The sequence below is a fragment of the Macrotis lagotis genome, chromosome 7, assembly GCF_037893015.1.
Source record: "Macrotis lagotis isolate mMagLag1 chromosome 7, bilby.v1.9.chrom.fasta, whole genome shotgun sequence".
NCBI classification, from domain to species: Eukaryota; Metazoa; Chordata; class Mammalia; order Peramelemorphia; family Peramelidae; genus Macrotis; species Macrotis lagotis.
In genome coordinates this window covers 215,214,545-215,227,635 of record NC_133664.1, presented here as the reverse complement: position 1 = coordinate 215,227,635, position 13,091 = coordinate 215,214,545, and the positions used below count along the sequence as shown (strand labels likewise).

The 13,091-nt window shown below is 34.6% G+C and overlaps 1 protein-coding gene across 4 annotated transcripts in view; it reads left to right on the top strand.

Annotated features, from left to right (window-relative positions):
* LRRK2 (leucine rich repeat kinase 2) overlaps positions 1 to 13,091 on the top strand; it is a 262,718-nt gene that overhangs the window by 35,914 nt on the left and 213,713 nt on the right. For 3 of the 4 annotated variants that reach the window (XM_074194833.1, XM_074194831.1, XM_074194830.1), the window contains exon 8: positions 6,796 to 6,915. The exons of the other annotated variant lie outside the window; for it this stretch is intronic. In XM_074194833.1, the coding sequence (XP_074050934.1) occupies positions 6,796 to 6,915 (120 nt within the window). The remainder of the gene's footprint in view (positions 1 to 6,795; positions 6,916 to 13,091) is intronic. 4 annotated transcript variants of the gene reach the window in all.

The window sequence follows — 13,091 nt, the reverse complement described above, 5'->3', positions numbered from 1 at the left end:
AACATCCTTTGTATCAGGATGTATGTTAAGGAATCATTTTCATAACTTTATAATAAGCTTTGTTTTTACTACTGGATGCATTGTTATGGAGATATTCCTAAATATTCTGAACTTTATTGTTTCCTTCTTGAGCTTTAATCCCATATCACTGTCTGCCTTTTGGACATTTTACACTGAATATCCTGTTGACAGCTAAAAACTCAACCTGTCCAAAGTAGAACTCATCCCTCTGCTACAAACAACCTTTTTTTTAAATTACTGTCCTGAATACATTCTTTTACTCACTCTCATGATCCTGGTGCCACTCTTGTTTCCTTACTCTCACTCATTTAATTACATCACATATTTAATCAATTATTAAATCTTGTCATTTCTAATTCTGCAGCATCTTTCATAACTGTTCCCTTTTGTCCATCCACAAGCTGACACATAGTTCAAAACCTCATCTCCTCTTGACTAAACTATTTGTTGCAATAGTCTTTATCTGTTTTCTTTGTGTTGTGAAAAATACATTTTTTCCATATACCACAATAAATTCCACATAGATTAAAAAGGCACAGCATAAAATAATTGACAACAGTGGAAGGTTGTATCTTTCACAATAGTGATTTTGAAAGATAAAAAGGAAAGATTATGAAAAATGGCATAGATAATTTTAATTAATAATAAGCAAGGTTTTACACAAACAGCATGCAACCAGAATAAAAGAAAAAGAAAGAGATTGGGAGAAAAAATAAATTTGCATTAAATCTTTGCCATCCAGAAATCTTTGAATGTTAAAAAAAAAGAAAACCTTTTTTGGATTTCATCCATAAGAATCTTTTTTCATATTTCTATTATATTATTATAATATATTATATTATATTATTATATTATATAATAATATGATATGATATGATATGATATAATATAATATAATACATATCATATCATATCATATCATATCATATTATATTATATTATATTATAAATCAAGACTGAGGCAGTCACTGTACTGTTATGATACCATTACCATTACTACTATAGTTTAACCATATCCATATCTCCCCTTCCAAATTTTTTCATCCCATGACCACTCCTCCACTCTATCCTCTCAATTGAGAACTTTGTCTCATAGTTTACTGAAAAAAAAAAAACAAACTGAAAGCAATTTGCTGAGAACTCCCTTTCCTTCCTTCTTGTTATATCACTTCAAATGCCTTTTGCCACTCTGCTTCTTAACTCTTATCTCAGAGGAAGAGTTAGCTTTCACTTTATCAAGGCCTACCCTGCCACCTCCCATTTGCACAAGGAATCCCTTTACATCTTTTTTTCTCCAACTTATTGTTCTTCCCATCATCCCACCTCTTCCACTTATCTTAAATTTCTTTGACTACTGCCTCTCTCCCTATTGCTTATAAACTCACTTTAATCTCCATTATCATCAGAACCTCTCACTTGTTCCTTCTTTCTCTGCCAATCATCATCCTTTATATTTTCTGTTCTTTGTGTATAAACTCCTTGAAAAGCCATCTTTAATAGATTCCTCTACTTTCTCTCTGTTCATCTCTTCTTAATCTCTATTCTGCTCTATCCAGTTACTGATTGTTTAATTTCTACATCCAGTGAACTTCTCTCAATCCTCTTTCTTGACCTCTCTGCAACTTGTGACTGTTGATTATTTTCTCCTACTTGACATTTTTTCTCTATGTTTTTGGAAATTATTCTCTTCCTGGTTTTCTTCCTATTTTTCAGATGATTCTTTCTCTTTGTTGGTTCCTTATCTGATTCACATCTACTAAATGTCCTTCAGTAGTCTGTCCTGGGCCCTCTTCTTCCTCTGTACTATTTTACTTCATGATCTAATCAACTCCCTTGGATTTAATTATCATCTTTATGCTGGTGATCTCAAATCTACTTATCTTAACCTTTCTGCTGACTTCCCATCTCACATCCCCAGCACCCTTTCAGACATCTCAAACTAGATGTCCAAATGACATCTTAAACTCAGGATATTAAAAATGGTAAGGCATTATCTTTCTAAATCCTTCTTTCTTCTAAACATCACTGTTCAAGGTTACCACCATCCTTAGGCTCATAACCCAGCCATCATCCTTGACTCCTCACTATCTCTTACCTTCCCTGTCCAAACTCTTGCCAAGGTCTATTTATTTCAACTTTGTAATATCACTTGAATATATCTTTCCTGATCTTACTACCACACTTATCCTGGTCCCTCTCACATCATTCCTGGACTATTGCAAAAGTCTGCTGGCCTGTTTGCCTGTCAAAGTCTCCTTCACTCAAATATATCCATCATTCAAGCACCAAAGTAATGTTTCTAATATGCCAATCAGGTCATATCACCCCCTTGCTCCATATATCTTAGTAGCTCTCAATCTGCCTTCAAAGCCATTTATCTTCCTCCCCCACCTTTCTAGTCTTCTTATACCTTCAAATACCCTTCATTTCAGTAACACATTTACTTCCTTGAAATTCCATGAAAAAAAATCATGCTCTGGTCATTTTTAGTGACTTCCCATTCCTAGAAAGCTTTCTTTCCCATTTCCACCTATTATTCATTTCATTCAGTAAATATTGCCAAGCACTGTGCTAAGTGTTGGTGATACAAAAAGAGATAAAAGACAGTCCCTGCTTTCACAGAGCTTGCTTTGGGGAGAAAAATGCAAAGAAATATATACAAAGCATGCTATATACAGATTAATAGGAAATAATTAAAAGTGGGGAAAGCACTGGAATCAATAATAGTTAGGGAAGGCTTCCTTTAGAAGGAGAGCTTTAATAATCAGGGAAGTCAGTAGTCAGATTAGAGGAAGGAGAATGTTTCCAGTAATGGGGAACAGCCAGAAAAAATTCCCGGAGCTGAGAGTTGAGGTATTTTGATCATAGAACAGGTAGGAGGCCAGTGTCAATAGATGGAAGAATACATGTCAGGGAATAAGGATAAGAAGACTGCAAAGGCAGGGAGGGACTAAGTTACAGACATTAAATGCCAAAAAAAGAGTATTTTGTATTTCCTTATGGAGCCAATGCAAAGCCGTTGTAGTTTATTGAGATGGTGTGTGTGTGTGTGTGTGTGTGTGTGTGTGTGTGTGTGTGTTTGTGAGAGAGAGACAGAGAGACAGAGACAGAGACAGAGACAGTGACACTGTATCACACTGCATCAGTGACCAAATGGAGAACTGAGTGGAGTGAGACGAGATTGGAATAGGCAGACCTAAGTAGCCTGTTTCAGTAATCAAAACATGAGAGTGGTAGAAAGTGAAATCAACAAGGGGGCTAAGAGATAGTGAGGAATTCAGGAGGCAAGTCTTGAAGGAAGATGGTAGTATCCTTTATAGCAGTAGAGAAGGTAGAAGTCGGTAACTGGAGTTTTCAGCAGGGGTAGGAAACATTTTTTTTTTCTAAAGGCCATTTGGATATTTATAACATCATTTGTGGACTATATTTGTACAAATCAATTTTCACCCCTAAAAAGCTACTAGATTTATTAAATTTCAAACCCTAATTGTGGTTACTTTGGCAATTGTGGACTGGAGTTTTCCTACCCTGGTTTAGGGAAAATAATATTAAGTCCTGTTTTGGAGATATTTACTTTAAGGTGTCTACCAGACATCCAATTTGTGATGTCTGAAAGATGGTGGAGAGGTGAAATTGGATGTCAGGGAAAATATTGGAGTAGGAAAGGTAGATTTGACAATCATCAGTTTAAAGATGGTAATTAAATTCATGGGTGCTGATCAGATTATCAAGTGAAGTAATATAGAGGAAGAAGCGAAGACATGATGAGGAGGATCTTCTAGTATTGGAGACAACAGAAGGAGTAGTCATATAAGGAGGAGGAGGCAAACCAGGAGACAATGGTAGGAAGTAGGTAGAGAGAGTGATCAGTAGTGTTGAAAGCTACAAAGAGATTAAAGAGAATGATGATTGAGAAAAAGCTATGGATTTGGCAAATAAAAGATCATTAGTAACTTTGGAGAAATTTCAGTCTACTTATTGTAGATGGATTTTTCAAGGAGTTTAGGTACAAAGTACAGAAGAGAAATTGGACAATAATTAGCAGAGATGGATGAATCAAGTGAGGGTTTTTCAGCAAAGGGAAACATGAACATATTTGTAGGCAATAGAAAAGGAGCCAGTTGACAGAGAGAGAGAGATTGAAAATACATGAAAGAGTGGGGCTGACAGAAGAATAAGAAAGGAAGAAATAGAATTTTTTGAACAGGTAAAGAGGTTAATAAGGAGTATGATCAGTTCGTTATGTGAGACAGGGGTGAAGGAAAGAGTGGAGAAGGTACCTGAGTGATGGGAGATGAGGAAAAGAGAAATGAGGGAATTCATGGAGAATGGTTTCAATTTTTTTCTGCAAAATGTGTGGGAAGGGAAACGGGCCCTGAGAGGTTTAAGAAGGGAGGAAAAGCTTAGTAAAGAGCAACTATAGAGAAGAGAATAGTGAGTTGATTAGGGAAGTGCAATAGCATTGCCTAAGCAGAAGTGAAGATTCAGTTCCTTGCTTTTTGGGGGTTAGCCTCAATACTTATCATGGTATTTGGCACATAGTAGAGGTTTCATAAGTGCTTGTTGATTTGATTGTTGGTCCTCGGGAGTACAACAGAAAAATTATAGGAAAGAAATTAAAAGTATCTAAAACTGGAATGGACTGCCTTAGGTGATTTTGGTTTCCCTCTGATTTTTAAATCTTCAAGTGAGGGCTGGATTCCCTTTTCTTAGGAATACTATAAAAGGGATTCTTATTTATTATATGAGCAAAGCAAAATTGAAGAAACCAAAAGAAACCAAGATGTGAAAATTTAGAGAATCCACTCCAAATGTTTATATGGATTATTTTTGCCCAATCTGTGGTAGAGCATTCAAAACTTGTTTTGGTCTGATCAACTACAGTCAGACACACTGTAACTTTAGTCATTTTGGTCCTCTTCAAGAAAGAAAGACAACCATATACTCCTGGGGTGTACTGATCTGGTGTTGTCAAGGCAACCACAGGTAAGATTTGAAATTCAATAAATCTAGTAGCATTTTAGGGGGTAGATTAATTAAATGCTTGACTAAATTTAAGCAGGGAATGATGTTATAAAAATTCCAAATGACTCTTGTCAGGAAAAAGGTTCCCTACCCTTGTTGTGCTGTTTTCATTATTCTCCTGGTTCTACTCATTTTGCTTTGAGTGAAAGTCTCTCTAGGTTTTTCCTTGAAAACATCAAATTCTCCTTTTCTTCTTTTTTTTTTTAAATCTTAATAGTATTTCCCTCCAATTAGATGTGAAGATGTTTTTCAACATTCATTTTTTTTCTTTTTTTTAAAAGGTTTTTTCAAGACAAATGGGGTTAAGTGGCTTGCCCAAGGTCACACAGCTAGATAAGTGTCTGAGGCCGGATTTGAACTCAAGTACTCCTGACTCCAGGGCTGGTGCTCTATCCACTGTGCCACCTAGCCTTCCCTTCAACATTCATTTTTGTAAAATTTTTGAATTCCAAATTTTTCTCCCTCTTTACCATATTCTTCCCCTCCCCAAGACACCAAGTAATTTGATGTATTCTATATTATTGTATGTTAAGCATTACAATATGGTAATATTGTACATTAAGTATTTTCCCAAAATATGTTATAAAAGAAGAATCAGAACAAAAGGAAAAACATTTAGAAAGAAAGAAACAAAGAAATTTTTTAAAAAAATGAAATAATATGCTTTGATCCTCACTGATACTCCAGTTCTTTCTCTGGATGTGAATGACATTTTCTCTCGAAAGCCTTTTAGAATTATCTTTAATCACTGCATTGCTGAAAAGAGTCAAGTCTATCAATAGCTGAGCATTGCATAATGCTGTTACTGTGTACAATGTTCTATTGGTTCTACTCGCTTCACTCAGCATCAATTCATATAAGTCTTTCCAGGTTTTTCTCATATTTACCTGCTCATCATTTCTTATAGCACAATAGTACTCCATTAGAGTCATATGCCAGAAATTGTTCAGCCATTTCTCAATTGATGGGCATTCCTTCAATTTCCAATTCTTTAATCCCTAGAAAAAAGCTGTTAGAAATATTTGGGCATAGTTCCAAATTGCTTTATGTAATCATTGAATCATTGCATCATCAGTGTCTCATTTTTCCACATCTGTCCAAGATTTATTTTTCTCCTTTTCTGTCCTATTAACCAATCTAATAGGTGTGAGATAGTACCTCAGTATTGTTTTAATTTGTATTTCTCCAATCAGTAGTGATTTAGAACATTTTCCTTAGAACTATAGATAGCTTTGATTATTTATCTGAAAACTTAATTTTTTTATCTTTTTTTTTTTGTTGAGGAATGGCTCATTTTATAGAAAGAATTTTTGAACTAGAACTTGAACTTCCTTTCATTGAGGAGGGACACTGAAATTCCTTCATTATGAAATTTTGTAATTTTATTAAAATGCTTTTTAAGCATCAAGTGCTAGGTAAATGTGAGCTGTTATCAATAGAATATTCTGCATTAGTCCTCCATATAGTGAAGTGCTATACTTTTTATGATGTTGAAAAGATCAGTGAAAGAAAAACCCCACTTTTGCTCAGTTTCATTGTGAAGTCTAAATAGTAAGATAAATAAATGGTAGTAGTGTATAACAATTTGCAAAAAAATTGCTGAAATACTAAACTATTATTAAGAAAAGTATTATATGGTTGTAAAGATCTTAAAAGTAGAAGAATAAACATCCTGTGATTTAAATGTAATAATTTGTATATAAATATAAAATTTTGTTAATGTAGATTTAACTCATAATTTGTTTTTAGACAATTTCTTTAATATCCTGGTTTTAAATGAGGTTCATGAGGTCATCGTGAAAGCTGTTAAAAAATATTCAGAAAATGCAACCTTACAGATCGCAGCACTAAGCTGTTTGGCTCTCCTCAGTAAGTAATCTTTGCCTTGCTTTGTTTAAAAAAAGAAAAAAGCAATTTCCAAAGTCAGTGCTTAAAGATTTATTTGGTCTTACTTTTTCCATAGTATTAAAATGTTTCATATACAGAAAGAAATAGTAATGTCCTTTTCTGCCCAAAGAGCAACCAATTAATTCAAAGCCCTGTCCATGGGATGATATATCAAGGAAACAAAGCTGCAATGACTAATCCTTTGATACTAATCTTTTTCAATTTTGAATTCTGTGTTTGATGTGGTCTCAACAATTTTACTTATTCAAACCCCTCACAATTTGACTTTCATTGCATTCATTTTGTCATTTTTCCTTAATTTTTATTTAGTCTTTTATTTTTTTGTAGATTTTGTTTTAACCCATTAGGAACTGAATCTTACTTATTCTGGGATACTCTATTAATTGGCAGAGGTGGGAAGGAGTGGGGAGATGAATATAGAGCTTTTTTTTCTTTGTTTCCATTTTTTCCCACTCTTGCTTACTACAGCAGTTTGAAATTTATCTTTTTTCAGGTTCAAGTGTTTGTTTTGTTTTGAGAGGGAGGGAGCAAAAGAGAAATGAGAATGGGAAGGAAGATGAAATACATGATTGTCAATAAAAGTTGTTAAGTACCTTCTATATATCAGAAACAGTGCTAAAGCACTGACATTATACTTACAAATAAGGAAATAATTCCTACTCATGGAGAGTTTATATTCTAATTGCTTCTTGCCTCAATATTATACTTTACTTTTATATTGTTGACATGGGAAATTACTGAATCCTAAAGGCCAGGTGGCATCTTTAAAAGATAAAGTTTTAAAAGTCTTGTTGCTAAAAGGAAGGCCATCTTATTAAAAGTTATATCTTTGTAATTGTAATATAACTTAATTAGCATTTTTAACATTCTTTTCTTTTTAAAGCATGCATTCCAAAATCACTGCCTCCCTTCCTGTCACCCCCTCCATCACCCCTTGAGAAGACAAATAATATAATATCATATATGCATGTGAAATCATGCAAAATCTATTTCCTTTTTAGCCATATTTCTAAAAATAAATCAAGAAAAATAAATGAGAAAATTTTGGTTTGAACTCAGAGTTCATCAGTTCTCTCTATGAAGGTGACTAGTATTTTTTCATCATGATTCCTTTTGAATTGTCTTGGATTATTGTTTTGATCAGAGCAGTCTAGTTTTCAAAGCTAATTATCATTACAGCACTACTGTTATTGGGCACAATAATCTCCCAGTTCTCACTTCATTTGCATCATTTCTTATGGGTCTTTCGGTGATTTTCTGAAACAACTCCCCTCATTGTATATCCCAACTTGTTCAACCATTTCCCAGTTCATGAGCTTTCCCTCAATTTCCAATTCTTTGCAACCACAAAAAGCTGCTGTAAATATTTTTGTGTATTTTCTTTTCCTTTCCTTTAATCTCTTTGGGATACAGACCTCAGGGCAGTATGGGTGGCTCATAGGATATGCAAAGATTTATAGTGCTTTTGACGTAGTTCCAGATCAAGAAGCAAAAAAAAGTAATATTTATTAAACCCATAATATTTATTAGACATTACCCTTGATCTTAGTTGCCCCCTTCCTCCATAGTCTTAGTTTTATAGTGCTTGATACCTGGGTAATATAGGTGAAGCAAGCCAAAAAATACAGAATCTGATTGAAGTATAGACCCTCCAACAGGCTCTACATAAAATACAGAATCCCAGTGGCGTGTCATGAGAGCAGACCTTAACAAATTTATCTTCACCTTTCATGAAATCCTGCTAAAATTAAGGAGCAAGCTCATGGGATTGGACTGATGAGCAGATATCAAACATCTGCTTAAACTGAAGGGCTGATAGATGGGCAGGTCATAGACCAGTAACCAGGGTCACTCAATGACCAAACATCATAGCTATCTCCTCATTGGATGATAAGATTATGAAGGGGGTGGAGGGGGCAATATGATTTGGAGATTTATCATGTAATTGCTTCTAACCATTGCCTCCCTTAATCTGCCTTCCTATTTATTCCACCCCCATCCTCCTACTTTCTCTTATCCTTTTCCCCTTCTATTTACCTATTAGATATTATTGGCTGTTACATTTCTATATACAATGTAATATCTCTATATATATTCTTCCCTCTTTGAACCAATGAAACTGAGGCAATGAGCATTGCCTTCTACTTCCATGTCCTTATTTCACTTCCATTATCCCCATTCCTCCTTACATACTTCTTCCAGGTAAGAAAATATTCCTCATTTCTACTTCTTCCTTCCCCCTTCTCTCAGTATACACCTCCCCCCATCCTCATCCCTTCATTTGTTTTTGGAGCTTATTGGCTCATGACTATGTAAGTTCTTTTAATTATCCAAATAATGACAGAGTTCTTTTTTTTTGCAAGGCAGTGGGGTTAAGTGACTTGCCCAAGGTCACAAAGCTAGGTTATTATTAGATGTCTGAGGCCATATTTGAACTCGGGCCCTCCTGACTCCAGGGCAGTGCTCTATCCAGTGTGCCACCTAGCTGTCCTAGACAGTTTTTAAAAGTTGTGTGTATCATCTTCCCATATAGAAATGTTAATGTTTTAATTATATTGAATCCCTTATGATTACTCTTTCATGTTTGCATGTTTATATTTCTCTTGAATCATGTCTTTGAATGTCAAATTTTCTTTTCAGTTCTGATCTTTTGATAAAAAATCTTTGAGTGTCTTCTATTTATTAAAAATTATTTTTCCCTAAAGGAATATGCTCAATTTTGTCAGGTATATTATTAATGGTTGAAATCCTAGTTCATTTGCCTTCCAAGAAATTTCTTGCTTGACCTTGACTGTGATTACATGATATTTGAATTGTTTCTTTTTAATTGCTTGGAGTATTTTCTCATTGATTTAGGAATTCTGGAATTTGGCTATAATATTCCTGGCAGTTTTCATTCTGGAATTTCTTTCATGAGGTGATTGGTAGATACTTTTAGTTTCTATTTTTCTCCTGATTCTAAAATAGGGATGGAGAACCTTTTTATCTGCCAAGGGCTATTTGACTATTTATTAACATCATTTGCCTGTTCTATTTGGTCAAAATTTAATTAATTTGCCCCTAAAAACTCCTTGATTCTTTGAATTTCAAGTCCCACTGGTGGCTGTCATTGTCATTCTGGTTTGTAATCTGTCTCCATTTTATGGGAGAGTTCATCCCATTCACATTCACAGTATTAATTTCCCTCCAGCCTAATTCCCCACTTGTACTTTTCTGTCTAACTCCCCTTTATTCCCTCCTCACCAATGTTTCGCTTCTTATTGCTGCCTCTCTCAACTAGTCCTTTCTTTTATCAACTCTCTTACATTTATTTATCACTTTCCCATTTTGCTTTTCTTTTAACTTAATTTTACTTTAACTTTACTTTTACTTTTCCATCCTTTCTTCCTATCCATCCCTTTATTTCCCTTCTTTTCTCCCCCCCACTTCCATGTTGGGGAGAATAAATTTCTCATCCCAATTGGAAAGGAATGTTATTCCCTCTCTGAGTTAAACTGAGAGCAAAATTTACTCTCACATCCTCCCTTCTTTCCATGTAGTATAATAGGTCCTTTGCACCTCTTCCTGGGGTGTAAGTTATTCTCTCATGCTTCTTCCTTCTTTGAGCAATATAATCCATTTTTTCATGTCTTAATTGTGTTATACATGTCTTGTACCCAGATCATCTGTCAAAGTATACTCCTTTTATCTGTCCCAATAGAAATACCTTTCTTAAGGGCTAGTGAATTGCGATTGATAAACATCATTGCATCATAATCACTTTATACACATGTTCTCTGCCCAAGTATATTCTACTCAACTGTCCCATTAGAAATACAATGTTCAAGTGCCATAAATGTCATCAAATTATCATCAGTTAATATCCACACCTTCTTTCCAAGTATACTTCCTCACACTATCCCAATAGAAAATAGAAATACAACTTTCATGAGCCAAAGTATTATGTAAAGCATCTTCACTTCATGATCAATTTGTAACCACACCTTCTAAGTACAGTCCCTTCAACTTTCCCAATAGAAATACAACTCTCATGAACTAAAGTATCAGCTAAAGTTTAATCACTTCATAATAAATTTCTATCTATAACCTCTATCTAAATATGCTATTTTTAACTCCTAAGAGAAATACAGTTTGCAAGGGTTGCAAGTATTGTCTTCCTATATAGAGTTATAGACAGAAAAAATTGCCTGCTATTTTTCCCTTTTCTTTAGTTTTTTAGATATCTCTTGAGTCTCATATTTGAAGATCAATTTTTTCTGTTCAGTTCTGGCCTTTTATTAAGTATGTTTTTGTTGAAAATCCATTTTTTCTCTGAGAATATACACAATTTTTCAGGGTAATTGATTCTTGGTTGTAATCCAAGTTCCTTTGCCTTCTAGAATATCTTATTCCAGACACTCTGATCCTTTAATGTTGAAGTTAGTAAGTCTTGAATAATCCTGACTGTGACTCCCTGATATTTAACTTACTTCTTCTTGACTGCTTGCTATATTTTTTCTTTTTACTGAAAATACTGAATTTTGACTGCAATATTCCTTAGAACTTTTATTTTAGTTTCTCCTTTTTAATTTATTTTTATTAAAGATATTATTTGAGTTTTACATTTTCCCCCCAATCTTACTTCCCTGTTTTTTTTCTAAATTAAAGGGAATAGTCCTTGCACTTTGTTCAAACTCCACAGCTCCTTATCTGGATACAGATGGTACTCTCCTTTGCAGACAGGCCAAAATTGTTCCCGATTGTTGCACTGATGGAATGAGCAAGTCCTTCAAGGCTGAACATCACTCCCATGTTGCTGTTAGCATGTAAAGTGTTTTTCTGGTTCTGCTCATCTCACTCAGCATCAGTTCATGCAAATCCCTCCAGGTTTCCCTGAAATCCCATCCCTCCTGGTTTCTAATAGAACCATAGTGTTCCATGACATACATATACCACAGTTTGCTAAGCCATTCCCCAATTGAAGGACATTTACTGGATTTCCAATTCTTTGCCACCACAAACAGGGCTACTATAAATATTTTTGTACAAGTAATGTTTTTACCCTTTTTCCTGGTCTCTTCAGGCTATACACGCAATAGTGGTATTGCTGGGTCAAAGGATATGCACAGTTTTGTTGTCCTTTGGACATAGTTCCAAATAGCTCTCCAGAAGGGTTGGATGAGTTCACAGCTCCACCAACAGTGTAATAGTGTCCCAGATTTCCCACATCCCTTCCAACAATGATCATTATCCTTTCTGGTCATACTGGCCAATCTGAGAGGTGTGAGGTGGTACGTCAGAGAAGCTTTAATTTGCATTTCTCTAATAATTAATGATTTAGAACATTTTTTCATATGACTATGGATTACTTTGATCTCCTCATCTGCAAATTGCCTTTGCATATCCTTTGACCATCTGTCAATTGGGGAATGACTTTTTGTTTTAAAAATATGACTCAGTTCTCTGTATATTTTAGAAATGAGTCCTTTGTCAGAATCATTAGTTGTAAAGATTGTTTCCCAATTTACTGCATTTCTTTTGATCTTGGTTACATTGGTTTTATCTGTGCAAAAGCTTTTCAATTTAATGTAATCAAAATCATCTAAGTGGTTTTGGGTGATATTCTCCAACTCTTCCTTAGTCATAAACTGCTCCCCTTTCCATAGATCTGAAAGGTACGCTAGTCCTTGATCTTCTAATTTGCTTATAATATTGTTTTTTATGTCTATATCCCATAACCATTTGGATCTTATCTGGGTAAAGAGTGTGAGGTTCTGGTTTAGTCTAAGTTTCTTCCATACTAACTTCCAATTTTCCCAGCAATTTTTGTCAAAGAGGGAATTTTTATCCCAATGATCAGACTCTTTGGGTTTATCAAACAGCAGATTACTATAATCCTCTCCTGCTTTTGCACCTAGTCCATTCCACTGATCCACCACTCTATTTCTTAGCCAATACCAAACAGTTTTGATGACTGATGCTTTATAATATAATTTTAGATCGGGTAGGGCTAAGCCACCTTCTTTTGCACTTTTTTCATTAAGCTCCTGGCAATTCTTGACTTTTTATTTCTCCATATGAATTTACTTACAATTTTTTCTAACTCATTAAAGTAATTTTTTGGAATTTTGATTGGTAGGGCACTAAACAGATAGTTT